Below are 20,719 nucleotides of genomic sequence, written 5' to 3'. Positions count from 1 at the left end.
TGGGGCGAACCGAACTTCCGCAAAGGTTCGCCTGCGGGACGCGAACGCAAACCACGGAAGTTCGCATGGAACCGTTCGCAGGCGAACCGTTCGGCCCAACTCTACTGGACACTGTCAAATCACTTGGATTATTTCTAACAAAGGCATGGCAATCGACATCTTGGACTTTCCACCAAAGACTTGCGTTTGCCGCATGGACTACCAATAACGGTATTTGAACTGTTCATGAAGACATTCTGTTTTTCTTTCATCTCTTCTCTCTTTCTATCAAACCAATCTGTTCTGCCGGACAGGTATATTTATCTGTGGGTTAAAGTAAACTGTGTGTATGTAGTTTTAGAATAAAACTAACGATTTTATAGTTCAGTCTTGTGCCTGTTCTGGTCATCTGATTGGTGCTACAAAGAATATGCCCTCTAGAGAGTCATACTACCGCATTGTTTTATTATTTTCTTATAAATTGTTTATTTGCTAGCTAGGTTGTAAATAACCGTTTCTTCCTTCTAGGATTAGCTAGTACCCGATTTCCTGTGCGAAATCGATAGCTTTAGTTTATCAATTGGACATACAATCGAGATTGCATCATATATGGACCCAGTAACCTTTCTTTAAACGTCACACTGCTCATAGTCTTTAAGCCATCGGAAGTGACTATTACCCGAACGGTGACTGGAGCATGTCGAACGTGATTGGGCTGGCTACCATATTATGATAGCATTGGGGTCTCTTCTCCCTATCAAATCTGAGAGTGGTGGCAGTGAAATTACCCGATTTCCAGCGCAAAATTTATTTTTTTTGTTTACCGATTGTACATACAATTGGGATTGTACATGTATGGGCACCTCCAACCAATCTTAACTTTACTAAGCACACAGTGAATATGCCTGCAGAAGTCTCTAGTGCATGAGACCTGCATGGCAACAGTGGCCTAGTAATACGGGATTGGTGAGTGATTGTCACATTACATATTGCCGACAGCGTTGCGACCAATCTTTATTGTTAGTCTGGTCACCGTACTTCCTGCTAATGCTAACGGAAGCAGATTAGATGGGATTGGCACACTCTGTCACACTAATCTTCTTCTTCCAATGATCCAGCAACCACTCTTAACATCTTGTAGACGGGATCGTGGTGGGTGGATTGTCACAGGGGGGCAATAAGAAATGTATCTTTTTTAAACACACTGGCTAAAAACTGACCATTCTAGCCAGCAAAATCTACTTTGGTGATGGGGGGCTGGTTGGGATATGGGGAAAAGGAACTGAACCAACTGAATGGGAACAGAACGGAAGCGGATCAGTTCGAATGGAAATCAGATCCGTTTTCACAGATTTGTTTACCAGATAAGTTTTAACTGGCCCTAAGGAGTAACAAAACTGAGCTCTCCCATTGCAGCATCTGCATCTAACATTTCATCAGTAGCAGCTGCTTGTAGATAACAGGTGGGCCTAGGAGTGAAAAAGAGAAAAAAATAAATCTAGCCGGGAAACTTACATTTTTGGGAATAATAAGAACAATGACCCTCTAGCGTCACTGCTTTATTCAAAAACTGAAAATCCATGACATAACAATACATGTTCACACGCTCTGCCTGTATTCCTGAGAAATGGTAGAGATCGAAGCAGGTACTGAAGCTGGCCGCCATCATAGAAGCAATGCTATGCTGCGCGCCCCGCATAGCGGCAATTCGGTTGCCAGACCCCGAATTACATCTCCCTCCGAGCTGTGACAACTCAGAGGGGGGAATAGTATTTAACGGCGCTTTGGAGTTTAGCGGCAGCAGGGAGAGCCATCATTCAGCTCTCCCGGCACCATCACAATATGTACTCTGTAAAGTTCACTTCACCATTTCTAAGGCGGAGAAGCTCATTTATCTGAAAGAAGAATAAACGGTGCTCTATAGTGGCCAGATGCAGCAGCACACTGCATTTTATTACACTGCTACCATAAATAAATAGCTGAATTCCAAGTAATATGGATGCTGCACACTTTATTTCACACTTTGACATGCATGTAGTACATTCATTATTTTCATTTTGGATCAGAGATTAACCAAGTACTAGAGAAAGAAGGTTAACACAACAACTAACGTAGGTAACATATTTTTGAAAATGCAACCAACAAATGGCTCCTTCCAAATTCCTCTCAGTACAGGTTTGTTTTAAGGTGTACGGCCTCTTGCACACTGCAACCAATTCAGATTCAGATTCCGCTTTTTAATCAGTTTTTACATCCGATTCAGATTCTGATTTGCAGTTTGCTCCCTGCACACTGCAAATCGGAATCTGAATCGGATGTAAAAACTGATTAAAAAGCGGAATCTGAATCTGAATCAGTTGCAGTGTGCAAGAGGCCTACCTGAGCTCTAATAGTTTGGGGTTTTTTTTTTTTTTTTAATAAAAGGTATTAGGATTTTTTTTTTCCTGCAGAACAATTATCGACATACCTTTGACTTATCTCTGTCATGTTCCATTGTTCAGACAATTCCATCTTATCTTATCTATCTGAAGCATAATTAAATATACACCTTTAAGATACATACACATGTCGGATTTTCGCAAACGACCTGGCCTTTGGACGTTTGAACGACCGGTCGTTTGCACGTCAAATCGGCCGTGTGTATAGTCTGTCTTTCAGCTGATAAGACTGGACTTGAGCGATCCGCTTGCAAAAATCCATCGTGTACGAGCCTTTAGTTTGTCTCTGTGAAGCCCCATTGCTCAGATATTCCCACTTACTTTGTACATCCCTGGGGTACTTATTTTATTAACACTCTGGGGTTGATGCACGAAGCAGCAGTATATTGCTGTGCGCAGACAGTACACTTCAATATTTCTGTTACTACTGCTAGCATTGTACTGCGACCTATGCTAAAAACGCAACCTGCGGTACACGAGTAATGTGAGCATTGCTACGATAATGTGTGTTACTAACAGTAAACAGCTTGCAGTGTGAATTAGCCCTAATACAGTACAATAGCTCACAGTGTGCACTATCCCTAATACAACAGCTTGCAGTGTGAGCTAGTCTGAATGCAAGTGTAAGTGATCTATTAGACAAGCATTATATATCAATGCAATCCAAAACCTGGAGAATTTTACAGAGGCTAATGCTTTAGGAAAGTAGCTACTTCATCTGCCATGGAACAGAGCACACTGCAAAGAGGCCCTCACAAATTATGCAATCAAAGCAAAATAATCAAAGTTTTGATTAAAGTTGATGTGAACCAAAACGCTAGTTTCACTTAGAAATCTGTTATTGCATAAAACATCTATTCATCTGTGCTGTTTAGTAATAATGTGGCTTTATTTCCAGTGCTCAGCAAGGTGTGGAGGGGGAGTGCAGGTGCGTACAGTGCAGTGTCTCAGTCATGGGCTCCCTTCTAATGCTTGCCCTGCCTTTCAAAAGCCATCTTTATCACAAGCCTGCAACACTAAATTCTGTCCTACTGAAAAGAAAGGTAGTTGTATTTTTAATTTATTTTTCTTTTGAGATTTTATGTGATGTATGTTCCACCCACCAGGGAAAATCACTAGACACCATACCCATCCATACTGTTTAAAAGGCATTATTCTATGCCTCACCAGGAATATACTGTGTCAAGCCTGGCCAGTGATTGGGCACAACTCTAACTGCACACTGTTCTTCCAGGTCCTCTGGCTGTACAAGAAGTATGGCCTGAATGTCATTACTCAGGTGGTGGGTCTGTCCATAAATGGCATGTGTATGTGTATAGATCTCGCCCACAGGAAGTGCATACAGAGGTTCACTCCTCCCAGTGTGCACCCAGAATTGGACAGCACTGAGACCATATATTGGTGGTAAGCAGAAGAAAAGCTTAACTATAATACCTTTATTAATATATTATGGAAGGAAAATAGGGAGGGGGCTGGTGCCTAGTGCTTTTTTATCATACTATTTAATATATAGCATACAGTATAAACTGTGCCTTCCTCTAAACATTTTCACACTTTGCAAACCTTGCACTTGTTTAGTGATGCGGCCCATCATAGTGCTCATCCAATACCAACATTTGGAAGGGGAAAGTAAAATTTAACTTTGTGAGGAAAGTCTCTATTTGTCTGTTCAAGTGCCAGAGGTTTCAACACCCCTGATAAAAACTACGGTATATGTTCTTGTAGACAGCTCTAGGTACCTGCAGTACATAAAGAATAATAGTCTTTCCTCTTCTGATAAGCCATACTCAGCAGCAACATCATGCTCCTCCTCCAATAGCACATCTAGGGAAGAAAGCTCCTAGGGCAGGCTTTCTCAACCAGGGGTCCCTGGAACCCCAGAGTTCCTTGAGGACTCTACAGGGGATCCTTGGCAACTTACCCCATCATGGGGGAAGTATAACAGAGCACATTATATTATGGGGTAATGTAAAAAGAAACACTAAATTGGGGGTCAGAATAATAATAAGCACAGTATAATGAGTGGCAGTGTAATAGGAAGTAGTAAAATTAACAGCCTCAGCTACTTTTAAAGACCATGCCTCCTGAAAATAAAATGCAGGTATTCCTCGGGACCAAAAATTTGTTTGCAGGGGTTCCTTGAGATCCAAAGGTTATTTGCAGGGTTCCTCCCGGGTAAAAGGATTGAGAAAGGCTGTCCTAGGGCAAGCACTGAATCTGTCCCACAGGTATTAATATTATTTATTGTATTTATAAAGCACCAACATATTACGCAGCTCTGCACAATAGATAAATGGTTTAACATACAAGGTAGGACATACAGGAAACTCACAACAGAACAAAGTAGGAGGAATGGGTGGTGACAAAACCTGAAATGAGGCATGGAGTGTAAGGTAAGCTTACACATGGTTCCCAAACATTGTACAATCTTACCACTTCTTTTTAATACAATATGAGAGACTACCTAAAGCTTCCATTCCATTTTTTTCAACTCAGTTTACCCTTTACTACATACATTTGATAAGATTGTACAAACAAGATTGTATCATTAGTAGGTACCTTTATGCTGGGTATACACGGCTCATTTTATATTATCAATCGAGCTGCTGATGGCTCAATTGATAATATTCAACCTGTCCGATACCCCGCCGGATCAATTTTGCACTCGATACCGGCAGGGAGAACAATGGGAGCAAACGAAACGCTGATTAGCAGCGCCCGCGGGGACGAGCGGGAATCGATCCGTGCGCACGCGCAGACGAGCGGTGACGCGCCGGCATCGAGCCGCTGGCTCGATACCGGCGCATTCTCGAGCCGTGTACGCCCAGCATAATGGTGCCCATACATGGTACAATAAAAATGTTTGATTTTCCCATTTATTTAACCAAAACGATCAAATCGAAAATAATCTTTTATTAATCGGACATATTGAAAAAAGATTTATATTCAATCTAACGGAATAATCGAACTCAATTATCTAATCCAAAAACATGAAAAAAATTGTACCATGTATGGGCACCATTAGGCAGCATGTCCTCGTGAAAGACCAGAATCCCTGCACACACACTGCCCCTACAGAGTCTCTGCCCTATACATGAATTAGCTGTGAGCCCTGTTCCTCTCTCCCCTACAAGGTTCATGAATGTTCTTAATCCTACTCGCATACTGTACTCCATTCCGCTTGAACTTGCTCACTGCATGACCCATCCCCTCAGCAGCAAGGTGTCCCCTGCATTGCACTCTACTTATCTCTATACCCAGGCCATCCCTACTTAGGCAAACACAGGTGCTGCTGCATTCCTACCATTCGAATACCTGGATGGCTAGACCAACTCTAATTCAGCAGCAGTAAATGATCATTTTGATTTTGTTAAACTTCACATAATATTCACAATTTACAATCCTGATGAGTAAATTTGACAGGTTACACAAATCCATGTTCACGGAATTCACTAAAGTATTCTGAACATATTTTCGCATAGATAAGTATATGTTAAAATGTATAGCCAAGTATGCAAAAATGATTTTTTTTACCAAATGCATTAAAGTCAATGGGCATAAGATAAACATTTTCACATAGAGGGATATTTTGTGAAATTGTGAGTCAATGCGATTCAAATTTACAATTACTATTGCAACTACCGCAAAATTGCAAAATTAATTTAGCGACAGTTTGAAATTTCGCATTACGACTTTACATTGTGATTGCAAATTTTACTGCAAAATATGCAAAGTTCAAGCTCATTGCTACTTTGCAGACATACAGAGACAGTCAATGCTGCACTCCCACCATCACTATGCACGGGAAAACTTTTTCAATGCATAAATATGCTGGTCTGTAATACAGTTACTTTCCAATGCTCTTTTCTCTCTGGGTCCTCTCCGATTCTCCTGTCCCATGACTGTCACATCATGGGCTTGATTCAGTAAACGGTGCTAACCCAGTTATCACGCCTAAAGACTTTGGGCGTGATAACTAGGGTGCTAACTGGGTCAGCACCGTTTACTAAATTTACATCGCGCGCAAAGTCCCACACTGAAAACTTTGCGTGCCCACAGCGTGGTGTGCGCGAAATGTCGCATCGCGGTGCGACGAAAACTGTGCGTTGATGCGCCTATAAGGTTGCATTGCGTGCGACTTTAACGTCTCATGGTGCGACTTTAAGGTCGCACCCAATGCGACCTTATAGGCGCATCGGATGCACTGTTTTCGCGGTGCGCGCGCAAAGTTTTGCGTGCCGGACTGTGCGCGCGATGTGAATTTAGTAAAGGGTGCTAACCCAGTTAGCACCCTAGTTATCATGCCTAAAGTCTTTAGATGTGAATTTATCATGCCTAAACTAACTTTAGGCATGATATAGGGCTTTTCACAGGCGTGCTAACACTTAGCACGGTTTACTGAATCGAGCCCCATGGGTCATTCAGACAATGTCAGTGCAATAGTAAAAAAATAAACTTGAAGGGAAGCAATAACGTAATGGAAAACAGAGGCGCCAAAAGAATAAAATCAAATACTAAAAAGTTTAAAAGTGCTTAGGAGGCAGTGGTGGACTTACCTCCTGCAAGCAGACACAATAGGCTGTGGATTCAAAATAAAGCAGATTTATTGGTACACTCCAGGGGGTATTTGCAATGTGTTCCGCAGGCTTGCTCCCGCTTCATCAGGCAATAAACAATTGGAGAACACAACAGCATTTGGTCCGGGTTACACCTGGCGCCAGGTGTAACCCAGACCAAAATGCTGTTGTGTTTTGCAAGAGTAGTGCCCTCCTTCGTTTTGGAAGGGACGGAAGAAGGGAGCAAATAATTTACAAGATGTATATAGGCTTTAAATTTCTTAGCAAAAGACCAGTTCCAGAAACCATTCTCGTGCCACCTGACTTCAACAGCAACCCCGAGGCCCAATATTAACCCCACCTCACATAGCATGTTCACATGTCAGCATTATAAGATTTCTATAGCCAAATTCAAAAACTTTTTTACTTACTGGAGATGTTTTCTCACTTTATCAATAAAATACCTTTTCAGTCTCAAGCAACCAAAAAGTTGTGAAAATAAGCTGTCCCAAGTTAATTTAAGGTGAACCTAAACCAATGACATTTACTTACCTGGGGCTTCAACCAGCCCCCCGTAGTCGTCCTGTGCCAGTGCCCAGGAGAAATGTTCATTGAATCAGAGCCCTACAGTTTATCGGATATTTTGCTTGTACACATAATACTAAAACATTTTATGATTTTATAATTCTTTTTTTCTTTGATTTTCAGATGTTTTCTGCAAAGATTTTTTTCCCTGGTGCCACCTGGTACCTCAGCATGGCGTTTGCAGTCACACATTTTATGGCACACAGTGCTGTAACTCTTGTTCCAGTTTCAATGTATAAAGAAAATAAGATCAAAAACATGGAGAAAATGGTAAACTGGGCCCCACCATGCGTACTTTTCGGTATTGTTCTCAACTGATGCCTAATACTAATTTCTGAAGATAATTTTATCAATAAAATATTTCATACAACTACAGTACATATATTCCAATAACAATGCATTCTCATATAATCACATCACAGATTGTACAGTACGTTGTAGGTTTCTGTAAACCAGAGAGCTATTTGGTCTCCATTTGTTCCGGTCACACATAGATCCTAGTAATTACAGTAAGGAGAATTGTATGAATAATGCGTTAAACTTACCGTATATATTCGCATATAAGCCAAATTTTTGAGCACAAAAAATGTGCTCAAAAATCCCCCTGTCGGCTTATATGCGAGTCATAAACTTTTCAGGTGTGGACACTCACCTTATGCAGGGCCCGAGTGGAGTGTGCAGCCAACAGAGTGGAGTAAATGTAATCTAGTACAGCCGGGTTGAGTGGATACAGAGCGGGCAGGTTTTGCTGGCAGCCAGGATTACTGTAGCATGTGCAGCGCCGCTTACTATTGCAGGGATGAGTGGCCGGTAAGAGAGTAGACAGAGTGGGCAGGCTTTGCAGGCCACCTGGAGTCACTTACAATGAGCTCTGTCTGCCATCAGTCCAGTATCGAATTGTAGATTGTGAACATTTACTGGAGTTTTAAGCCACTGCATTTCCTACCCCCGGCTTATATGCGAGTCAATCATTTTTCCCTGATTTCTGATATAACAGTTGACAGGTCGGCTTATATGCGAGTATATACGGTACCTTATTTTATAGCTCAATTTACCTCACTTCTGCTCTAAGGAAAATTCAACTTAAGAGACATTTCTTTAAAGCACAGTTCCCCAACCCCATCCTCAAGGCCCACCGACAGTACATGTTTTGCAGAAAACCACAAACATGCACAGGTGAGGTAATTAGTGTCTCAGCAGAGCTAATAATCTACCTCTGTGGATTTCCACAAAACATGTACTGTTGGTGGGCCTTGAGGACAGGGTTGGGGAACACTGCTTTAAAGGACACCCGAGGTGAAAATAAACTATTTAAATAAACGATTGTATCTATCTTCCTTCTCCTAAAAATAACTTTTTAAGATATCCCACAGTTTTATTTTATGTTTAAATCTACTTTTTAAGTTTTAACTGTTTTATTGTTTTTGCTCAATGACACATTCATTGACCCTTTTTATCTCTTTCCTGCTCTCAGAAGCCATTTTCTGCTAGGAAACTGTTTTATAGATGGAATTTTTTTTTAGCAGTGAGGGTCACACTGTTGTCACTTCCTGTCTAGACTGAGTCAGCCACTTACATACCTGATGTTTAACTCTTTAAGACAGAGAAAGAAGAAAGGAACACCGCACAGTTATATTTGTGTGCTAGGCACTATACATACCCATGTCTATCTCGGCATACCACATGTCACCGCAGGTATCCTTTAACAGCAAATGTTCTAAAATGAAGGGGTGACTTTGTGTTACCAGTCAGTGCTCGCTAGCAGGTGGTTTCTAACAGGGCACTTTACGACAGCTGAATTCTGTTACTTGCAAGAAGAATGCTGATTTTATCACCCGTTGTTAACTGGCAAATGCTTTTATTCTGTAACATGTTGTTCTGATTGCTATAATGCATAAAGTACGTAAAATTATTATCTACAGTAAATTACACTCTGGACACTAAAATAAATCATTCACCCTGGATGAAGTATAAAAACTCTTCCTAATGGCGCTAGCATTGTTTTTCCTTCTGTTGTGGTATTCTGTTATTTTGTATTTTTAGAATCAACTATGCATTTTTTCTAGCTTGCCATCATTTTAAACAGTGTGATTCCAATTAACAGTAAGTAACAGTAAAGTGAACCCGTATCAGTAAACCATTTATTAAACTGCCATGCTACCTTACAGTAGAAACCATAAAGAGTCAATACATACCTTTTGCGATTACTCTCTGTGCACCTACAGGGCATGAGATTTAACATGCAAACAGTAATGCTTCTCTGTATCACTTGTTTGCCTAGGCAGTAGGCACTGACATCACAATCTCGGAGCATTTGATTGGGTAACTTGAAGTAGAGCACAAGTGCGCATCCAGGAAACACAAATATCTACATTTCACTATTTCCATCTACTTGTAATACTAAAATTCAAATGCCTACACATTTGCATGTGATGCTGTATGTGAATGAACTGTATGAAGAAAACGTGGTGCTATAATCTGTGTTCTATACCTTATTGTTGATCCTGACCTCAGCAAGAGTATCCTTTCAAATACACTGCTCACTATTTATACATTTTTAATAATTTTATAAGAACGTTTCAAGTCTTTTGTTATACAATTAGGTGTTATATTTATTAAAATAAAAACAATTTAATTTTGCAGAGTCATTTTTTTTACCAAGATTTATATTATTTTTTGTTGTTGAGTTTGCTGTATTATGAGTGTTCACCTTTTGAAACCTGCCAATCAGCCATAGCTTTATTATTTAATGGGACACAAGATGCCTTCTGCCTAGACATTAAGTTGATTCACAGAGCAGCAGTATGTCCCATATGCGTGTTCTTGTGTGCAAGTAGCATTATATGTGATTAATTTATCACCCATCAATAATGGGCGAGTGGATAGAAGTGACAACATTTGTGCATAGTCATGCATTACCTGCTCATTTGCCCATTGTTTTACTATTAGAAACATTTATTATTTATGGACAAAGCAATACTAGTTCAGTAGAACAATGGTAATATTAATTAGATGGGATATGATACTTGTATTGAAAAGTATTTAGCAATAACTGTTAAGGGTGGAGCATGGCAGTATTTGATATAGGTGATCATTTAAACCAGTGCTGTCCATCTTCACAGGCATGGAGGGCCATTTTTTTTTCAGACCCCATGGTGGAGGGCCGAAGGTTCTTGCTAAAGCCGCAAACCCCCTGCACCCCCCCCCTCCCCCCGGACGATGCGCCAAAAACCAGGGGGGTTCCGTTGCGAGTAGAGCGGAGCCGCGCCAAAAATGGGTGTGGCCATGGACCAGAATGCGGGTGTGGCCACGGGTGGAGACAAATTTACATGAACTTAGCAATGTGGGACATTAGATTAGGACAGTGGTGGCAAACCTTTTGGAGGCCGAGTGCCCAAACTGCAACCCAAAAGTCACTTATCTATCTAAAAGTGGCAACAGCAATTTAAACTACATACAAATGTTTTAACTCATACATGAACATTATGGAAAATCCAAGTTGAAAATAAACGCTGAAGATAAACAATTTCATCCATCCTACTCCTGAAAAATGTATTTTTTTTTTTAGAACCTCACAGTTTTATTTTCCGCTTTAAAAAGCTGCAAAAGGTTTAATGCTTTTGTCTCATGATGATAATTCAGCTTTTCCATAGTCTCGCACAGGGCCGGGCCGAGGCATAGGCTGGAGAGGCTCCAGCCTCAGGGTGCAGAGTAGGAGGGGGCGCAGAATTCATTCAGCTGTCATTCCTAATTGTGTTTGATGCTGAAAGAAATAAGAAAAGGGGATACATGGCAGTGACTGCAAGCCAGATAACTAGATATTAAGGTGTTGGGGAGGTTGTGGGCCCTGTGGCGCCTCTTAGTCTAATAGCAATCAGTGTATGACAGTTGGGGGGGAGGGATGGAGGGGCGCACTTTGGTGTCTCAGCCTTGGGTGCTGGAGGACCTTGTCCCGGCTCTGGTCTCGCAGTTCGCAATCATGTGACCCCCAACAAGACAAATTCAGCAATCATGAGGCCCCCAACAAGACAAATTCAGCAATCATGAGGCTCCCAACAAGACAAAATCAGCAATCTTGAGGTCCCCAACAAGACAAATTCAGCAATCGTGATGCCCCCAACAAATCATGAGGCCCCCAACAAGACATTCAGTTAGACTGCCCCCCCAGTTAGATAGTGACAGGTGTCCCTCCAGTTAGATAGTGACAGGTGCCCCCCCCCCCCCCAGTAAGTGACAGGTGCCCCCCCAGTTAGATAGTGACAGGTGTCCCTCCAGTTAGATAGTGACAGGTGCCCCCCCCCAGTTAGATAGTGACAGGTGCCCCCCCCCCCCCCAGTTAGAGAGTGACAGGTGCCCCCCCAGTTAGAGAGTGGCAGGTGCCCCCCCAGTTAGAGAGTGACAGGTGCCCCCCAGTTAGAGAGTGACAGGTGCCCCCCAGTTAGAGAGTGACAGGTGCCCCCCAAGTTAGAGAGCAACAGGTGCCCCCCCCCCCAGTTAGAGAGTGACAGCTGCCCCCCCAGTTAGATAGTGACAGGTGCCCCCCGAGTTAGATAGTGACAGGTGCCCCCCAAGTTAGAGAGTGACAGGTGCCCCCCAGTAAGAGAGTGACAGGTGCCCCCCAGTTAGAGAGTGACAGGTGCCCCCCAGTAAGAGAGTGACAGGTGCCCCCCAAGTTAGAGAGTGACAGGTGCCCCCCAGTTAGAGAGTGGCAGGTGCCCCCCAAGTTAGAGAGTGACAGGTGCCCCCCCCAGTTAGAGAGTGACAGGTGCCCCCCAGTTAGAGAGTGACAGGTGCCCCCCAGTTAGAGAGTGACAGGTGCCCTCCAAGTTAGATAGGTGTCCACATTACTTCATTGCAGCGCTGCCCGCCAATGCCTTCTCCTCTGTCCCCGCTGGGCTAGCGCTGCCTCACAGCTCAGACCTCACAGATCGCGGCGACTGAAACAAGCAGAGCGTGCGCATAACACCCGCGCGGCAGAACGTCACATGCGGAAGTGACTGATTTCACTTCCGTATGTGACGTACTCCGTGCGGGTAATATGTGCACTCTGTTTGCCTCAGTCGCCGCGATCTGTGAGGTCTGAGCTGAGAGGCAGCGGCAGCGGGGAAACAGGAGAGGCCACACAAGAGGGAGCAGGCATGGCGCCCATAGTGCACGCCATGCCTGCATCCCGGGGAGAGGAGCGGGCCGCAACAGGAGGCCTGGCGGGCCGGATGCGGCCCGCGGGCCGCCAGTTGGACAGCACTGATTTAAACCATGGGCAATAAAGCTTTGTGGAGAAAGGAGAGACTTCACTCCCCCCCCCCCCCCAGGGTTCAGATTACTTGGGGAATACAAGCCTGCATGATGACAAAGGGTTGACAGTGCTTGAGAGAGGGGACTCCATGCTGTCCATTTTTTTCAATGTTAAAGTAAATGTGTACTGTCACTTTAAATTGTAAAGATTTCCCCAACTGAGTTTGGAAAAAAAAAACTATTTTATAGACTGAAGCATAGGGACGCTAATGAAGCCAAAACTGTGGCAATCTGACAGAGAAAAAAACTTTTTCTCACCAGTACTGTAAAAATCGATTGTCTCAAAAGCTACAAGGTATTTCCAGGCCCGGGCCGTGCGGATAGTGCGACTGCCCTGACCGCAGGACGGAGCAACAGGTGGGAAAGCGTAGCGGCAGGGGAGAGCGGGCAGGCATAGCATCACAACTTACCTTCCTCGATCCACGCTTCCTCAAACTCCTTCCTCCCAGGTGTCTGTTGCGTTGGTAACAGCGCCCCCATCATGACGTAACCGCATGTCATCACAGGTGGCGCTGTTATCAACGTCGCAACGGATGCCTGAGAGGAAGGAGATTGAAGAAGCATGGATTGAGGAAGGTGAGTTGTAGCGCTATGCCAGACCACTCTCCCCCACCGCTGCCATATTACTTAGACTGGGAGCACCTATGCCTGGAACACCTATGCCTGGCTATACTGGGATTACCTATGCCTGGCTATACTGGGAGCACCTGTCTGGTTATACTGGGAGCACCTGTGCCTGGCTATACTGACAGCACCTATGCCTGGCTATACTGGGAGCACCTATGCCTGGCTATACTGGGAGCACCTGACTGGTTATACTGGGAGCACCTATGCCTGGCTATACTGACAGCACCTATGCCTGGCTATACTGGGAGCACCTATGCCTGGCTATACTGACAGCACCTATGCCTGGCTATACTGGGAGCACCTGACTGGTTATACTGGGAGCACTTATGCCTGGTTATACTGGGAGCACCTATGCCTGGCTATACTGACAGATCCAATGCCTGGCTATATTGGGAGCACCTGCCTGGTTAAACTGGGAGCACCTACGCCCGGCTATACTGACAGCACCTATGCCTGGCTATATTGGGAACACCTGCCTGGTTAAACTGGGAGCACCTACGCCTGGCTATACTGACAGCACCTATGCCTGGCTATACTGGGAGCACCTGCCTAGTTATACTGGGAGCACCTATGCCTGGCTATACTGACAGCACCTATGCCTGGCTATACTGGGAGCACCTGCCTAGTTATACTGAGAGCACCCATGCCTGGCTATACTGACAGCACCTATGCCTGGATATACTGGCAGCACCTATGCCTGGCTATACTGGCAACACCTATGCCTGGCTATACTGGGAGCACCCATGCCTGGCTGTAATGGGAGAACCCATTCCTGGCTGTAATGGCAGCACCCATGCCTGGCTATACTGACAGCACCTATGCCTGGCTATACTGGCAGCACCTATGCCTGGCTATACTGGCAGCACCTATGCCTGGCTATACTGGCAACACCTATGCCTGGCTATACTGGCAGAACCTATGCCTGGCTATACTGGGAGCACCTATGCCTGGCTATACTGACAGCACCCATGCCTGGCTATACTGGCAGCACCTATGCCTGGCTATACTGACAGCACCTATGCCTGGCTATACTGGGAGCACCTGCCTAGTTATACTGGGAGCACCTATGCCTGGCTATACTGACAGCACCTATGCCTGGCTATACTGGGAGCACCTGCCTAGTTATACTGGGAGCACCCATGCCTGGCTATACTGACAGCACCTATGCCTGGCTATACTGGCAGAACTTATGCCTGGCTATACTGGCAACACCTATGCCTGGCTATACTGGGAGCACCTATGCCTGGCTATACTGGGAGCACCCATGCCTGGCTATACTGGGAACACCCATTCCTGGCTGTAATGGCAGCACCCATGCCTGGCTATACTGACAGCACCTATGCCTGGCTATACTGGAAGCACCTATGCCTGGCTATACTGGAAGCACCTATGCCTGGCTATACTGGCAGCACCTATGTCTGGCTATACTGGCAACACCTATGCCTGGCTATACTGACAGCACCTATGCCTGGCTATACTGGGAGCACCTATGCCTGGCTATACTGACAGCACCCATGCCTGGCTATACTGGCAGCACCTATGCTGGCTATACTGACAGCACCTATGCCTGGCTATACTGGCAGCACCTATGCCTGGCTATACTGGCAGCACCTATGCCTGGCTATACTGGCAGCACCTATGCCTGGCTATACTGGCAGCACCTATGCCTGGCTATACTGGCAACACCTATGCCTGGCTATACTGGCAGCACCTATGCCTGGCTATACTGGGAGCACCTATGCCTGGCTATACTGACAGCACCCATGCCTGGCTATACTGGCAGCACCTATGCCTGGCTATACTGGGAGCAACTATGCCTGGCTATACTGGGAGCACCTGCCTAGTTATACTGGGAGCACCTATGCCTGGCTATACTGACAGCACCTATGCCTGGCTATACTGGAGCACCTGCCTAGTTATACTGGGAGCACCCATGCCTGGCTATACTGACAGCACCTATGCCTGGCTATACTGGCAGAACTTATGCCTGGCTATACTGGCAACACCTATGCCTGGCTATACTGGGAGCACCTATGCCTGGCTATACTGGGAGCACCCATGCCTGGCTATACTGGGAGCACCCGTTCCTGGCTGTAATGGCAGCACCCATGCCTGGTTATACTGACTGCACCTATGCCTGGCTATACTGGCAGCACCTATGCCTGGCTATACTGGCAGCACCTATGCCTGGCTATACTGGCAACACCTATGCCTGGCTATACTGGCAGCACCTATGCCTGGCTATACTGGGAGCACCTATGCCTGGCTATACTGACAGCACCCATGCCTGGCTATACTGGCAGCACCTATGCCTGGCTATACTGGCATCACCTATGCCTGGCTATACTGGCAGCACCTATGCCTGGCTATACTGGCAGCACCTATGCCTGGCTATACTGGCAGCACCTATGCCTGGCTATACTGGCAGCACCTATGCCTGGCTATACTGGCAACACCTATGCCTGGCTATACTGGGAGCACCCGTGCCTGGCTATACTGGCAGCACCTGTGCCTGGCTATACTGGCAGCACCTATGCCTGGCTATACTGGCAGCACCTATGCCTGGCTATACTGGCAGCACCTATGCCTGGCTATAATGGCAGCACCTATGCCTGGCTATACTGGCAGCACCTATGCCTGGCTATACTGGCAGCACCTATGCCTGGCTATATTGGCAGCACCTATGCCTGGCTATGCTGACAGCACCTATGCCTGGCTATACTGGCAGCACCTATGCCTGGCTATACTGGCAGCACCTATGCCTGGCTATACTGGCAGCACCTATGCCTGGCTATGCTGACAGCACCTATGCCTGGCTATGCTGACAGCACCTATGCCTGGCTATACTGGCAGCACCTATGCCTGGCTATATTGGCAGCACCTATGCCTGGCTATGCTGACAGCACCTATGCCTGGCTATACTGGCAGCACCTATGCCTGGCTATACTGGCAGCACCTATGCCTGGCTATACTGGCAGCACCTATGCCTGGCTATGCTGACAGTACCTATGCCTGGCTATGCTGACAGCACCTATGCCTGGCTATACTGGCAGCACCTATGCAGCGGCGGCGGCTCCAGTTTCAGATTTTTGGGGGGGCTCAAAGGGGGCACAAGGGTTAGCAGGTGGGGCTCACGCAGGGGCACTTTGCGCCGCAGCAAAGAAACGGGCGTGGTCATGACATCATGTGGGCGGGGCTAACTTAATGTAGTTGTACAAGCTAATTTAGTTACATAAAATAAAAAAATGTTTTTTAAAAAAATGAAGTAAATGCACATAATGACATACAGCGTTTCCCCAGTTAATGCACATAACAGTAATTGCCTGTAATGAGAGACAGCCCCTCACCAGAAAATGCACATAAGAGACAGCTTTTCAAAAGTAAATGCACATAATGATAGACATCGTTCTCCCAGTAAATGCATGTAATGAGAGACAGCGTTTCACCAGTTAATGCACATAATGACAGACAGCCAGTGTCCCCAGTATAGGTAGCCAGATGTATAGATGTCCCCAGTCAGGCTGGTGGTGGTGGGCTGGGGGCTAAAGGGCAGCTCAGGCCTGGCTGGTGGTGGGCTGGAGACCTCAGGCTCAGGCCTGGCTGGTGGTGGAGGGCTGGGGGTCCCAGGGCAGTTCAGGCCTTTCTGGTGGTGGGCTGGGGGACCCAGGGCAGTTCAGGCCTGGCTGGTGGTGGGCTGGGCTGATGACCTCAGGACTGGCTGGTGGTGGTGGGCTAGGGGCCCAAGGGCAGCTCAGGCCTGGCTAGTGGTGGGCTGGAGACCTCAGGCTCAGGCCTGGCTGGTGGTGATGGTGGGCTGGGGGCCCCAGGGCAGCTCAAGCCTGGCTGGTGGTGGTGGGCTGGGGGCCCCAGGGCAGCTCAGGCCTGGCTGGTGATGGTGGGCTGAAGGCCTTAGGCGGCTCAGGTCTGGCTAGTGGTGTGGTGGGCTGGGGGCCCCAGGGCAGCTCAGGCCTTGGCTGGTGGTGGGCTGGGCTGATGGCCTCAGGACTGGCTGGTGGTGGTGGGCTGGGGGCCCAAGGGCAGCTCAGGCCTGGCTAGTGGTGGGCTGGAGACCTCAGGCTCAGGCCTGGCTGGTGGTGGTGGGCTGAAGGCCTTAGGCGGCTCAGGTCTGGCTAGTGGTGTGGTGGGCTGGGGGCCCCAGGGCAGCTCAAGCCTGGCTGGTGGTGGTGGGCTGGGGGCCCCAGGGCAGCTCAGGCCTGGCTGGTGATGGTGGGCTGAAGGCCTTAGGCGGCTCAGGTCTGGCTAGTGGTGTGGTGGGCTGGGGGCCCCAGGGCAGTTCAGCTCAGGCCTGGCTGGTGGTGGTGGGCTGGGGGCACAGGGCAGCCCAGGCCTGGTTGGTGATGGTGGGCTGAAGGCCTTAGGCGGCTCAGGTCTGGCTAGTGGTGTGGTGGGCTGGGGGCCCCAGGGCAGCTCAGGCCTGGCTGGTGGTGGGCTGGAGACCTCAGGCTCAGGCCTGGCTGGTGGTGGTGGGCTGATGGCCTCAGGACTGGCTGGTGGTGGTGGGCTAGGGGCCCAAGGGCAGCTCAGGCCTGGCTAGTGGTGGGCTGGAGACCTCAGGCTCAGGTCTGGCTGGTGGTGATGGTGGGCTGGGGGCCCCAGGGCAGCTCAAGCCTGGCTGGTGGTGGTGGGCTGGGGGCCCTAGAGCAGCTCAGGCCTGGCTGGTGATGGTGGGCTGAAGGCCTTAGGCGGCTCAGGTCTAGCTAGTGGTGTGGTGGGCTGGGGGCCCCAGGGCAGTTCAGCTCAGGCCTGGCTGGTGGTGGTGGGCTGGGGGCACAGGGCAGCCCAGGCCTGGTTGGGGGTGGTGGTGGGCTGGGGGCCCCAGGGCAGCTCAGGCCTGGCTGGTTGTGGTGGGCTGGGGGCACAAGGCAGCTCAGGCCTGGCTGGTGGTGGTGGGCTGGGGGCCCCAGGGCAGCTCAGGCCTGGCTGGTGGTGGTGGTGGTGGTGGTGGTGGGCTGGGGGCCCCAGGGCAGCTCAGGCCTGGCTGGTGGTGGTGGGCTGGGGGCCCCAGGGCAGCTCAGGCCTGGCTGGTGATGGTGGGCTGAAGGCCTTAGGCGGCTCAGGTCTGGCTAGTGGTGTGGTGGGCTGGGGGCCCCAGGGCAGCTCAGGCCTTGGCTGGTGGTGGGCTGGGCTGATGGCCTCAGGACTGGCTGGTGGTGGTGGGCTGGGGGCCCAAGGGCAGCTCAGGCCTGGCTAGTGGTGGGCTGGAGACCTCAGGCTCAGGCCTGGCTGGTGGTGGTGGGCTGAAGGCCTTAGGCGGCTCAGGTCTGGCTAGTGGTGTGGTGGGCTGGGGGCCCCAGGGCAGCTCAAGCCTGGCTGGTGGTGGTGGGCTGGGGGCCCCAGGGCAGCTCAGGCCTGGCTGGTGATGGTGGGCTGAAGGCCTTAGGCGGCTCAGGTCTGGCTAGTGGTGTGGTGGGCTGGGGGCCCCAGGGCAGCTCAGGCCTGGCTGGTGGTGGGCTGGAGACCTCAGGCTCAGGCCTGGCTGGTGGTGGTGGGCTGATGGCCTCAGGACTGGCTGGTGGTGGTGGGCTAGGGGCCCAAGGGCAGCTCAGGCCTGGCTAGTGGTGGGCTGGAGACCTCAGGCTCAGGCCTGGCTGGTGGTGATGGTGGGCTGGGGGCCCCAGGGCAGCTCAAGCCTGGCTGGTGGTGGTGGGCTGGGGGCCCTAGAGCAGCTCAGGCCTGGCTGGTGATGGTGGGCTGAAGGCCTTAGGCGGCTCAGGTCTAGCTAGCGGTGTGGTGGGCTGGGGGCCCCAGGGCAGTTCAGCTCAGGCCTGGCTGGTGGTGGTGGGCTGGGGGCACAGGGCAGCCCAGGCCTGGTTGGGGGTGGTGGTGGGCTGGGGGCCCCAGGGCAGCTCAGGCCTGGCTGGTTGTGGTGGGCTGGGGGCACAAGGCAGCTCAGGCCTGGCTGGTGGTGGTGGGCTGGGGGCCCCAGGGCAGCTCAGGCCTGGGTGGTGGTGGTGGTGGTGGTGGTGGTGGGCTGGGGGCCCCAGAGCAGCTCAGGCCTGGCTGGTGGTGGGCTGGGGGCCCCAGGGCAGATCAGGCCTGGCTGGTGGAGGTGGGCTGGGGGCCCCAGGGCAGATCAGACCTGGTTGTTGGTGGTGGGCTGGGGCCCCAGGGAAGCTCAGGCCTGGCCAGTGGTGTGGTGGGCTGGGGGCCCCAGGGCAGCTCAGGCCTGGCTAGTGCCAGGCTGCTAGCATCAAATGCAAAAAAACAGTCAAGTTGGCTTGGCTGCCCAGTGCCACTCACCTTAAGTCCTCCAGGTTCCTCCTGTGGCAGTCCTCAGATGTATGTGCGTGCTGGCTGGCAGTCACTCTCTGGTCTGGTGGTATCCAGCTGCAGAGTCCCCCCACTGTGAGCACTGCAGTACTGTGCTGGCTGGCCTGGCTGCTTAACGGCCGTCGGAACGGCAAGCGGCAGCCTCTCTGAAGATGGGCGTGCCAGCCGAGGTGAGGCGAGGTGAGGCAAGGCAAGCACACTGCGTGTGGTGCATGTCACGTGACGGACGTCGTCACATGACACAAATTTATGGCAGGAACGTTCCTTGCAGGCCGCTCTGTGCCTGTGTGGCTGCGCTTCTGGTGGGGCGGGGTTAAGTCACTCCGATTTGAGTAACAGCCAGGCCAGCCCTCCTCCAGTCCTCCTCCTTCCTTGAACTTGCTGCGGCCCGCAGGGGGGCTTTAGGGGGGCTGATTGGTTGACAGCTGGGGCTGAAGCCCCAGTGTAGCGCCGCCACTGCACCTATGCCTGGCTATACTGGCAACACCTATGCCTGGCTATACTGGGAGCACCCATGCCTGGCTATACTGGGTGAAATTTAGCCTAGAAACTGTCCTGGGTCTTTCTGTATTATTTTTCTTTTTTGCATGTTCCCACTAGTAACCCTGACATATGTAGCAAATTTAGTGCACAGTACCCCAAAAATAACAGGGCTCCAACAAAGTGAAAGATCCAGGAGATAATACTCCAATATACAGTATGTCACCAGTTAGCAAGCTCCACAACCAGTGGGACAAGTATACTGAAAAACAAGATAACAGAGGAGTGCTCTATGGTGCTTTAACATTTTATATTCAATAAAAAATTATTTATATATATATATATATATATATATATATATATATATATATATATATATATATGTATGTATGTATGTATATATATATATATATATATATATATATATATATATTTCATTTTATTAATGAAAAAAAGGAAAAATTATCA

At 48.6% G+C, this 20,719-nt stretch overlaps 1 protein-coding gene across 2 annotated transcripts in view; it reads left to right on the top strand.

Moving 5' to 3' along the window:
- The window catches only part of ADAMTS16 (ADAM metallopeptidase with thrombospondin type 1 motif 16), a 161,162-nt gene extending 152,510 nt beyond the window's left edge, over window positions 1-8,652 (top strand). For both annotated transcript variants that reach the window (XM_068234569.1, XM_068234567.1), the window contains exons 22-23: window positions 3,316-3,460; window positions 7,682-8,652. In XM_068234569.1, the coding sequence (XP_068090670.1) occupies window positions 3,316-3,460; window positions 7,682-7,797 (261 nt within the window). In that variant the 3' untranslated portion in view covers window positions 7,798-8,652. The remainder of the gene's footprint in view (window positions 1-3,315; window positions 3,461-7,681) is intronic.
- The last annotated feature ends 12,067 nt before the right edge of the window (window positions 8,653-20,719 follow it).

Source organism: Hyperolius riggenbachi, chromosome 5, assembly GCF_040937935.1.
Source record: "Hyperolius riggenbachi isolate aHypRig1 chromosome 5, aHypRig1.pri, whole genome shotgun sequence".
Taxonomy (NCBI): Eukaryota; Metazoa; Chordata; class Amphibia; order Anura; family Hyperoliidae; genus Hyperolius; species Hyperolius riggenbachi.
The sequence above is the reverse complement of the archived record's forward strand: the minus strand, read 5'-3'. Positions and strand labels throughout refer to the sequence as shown.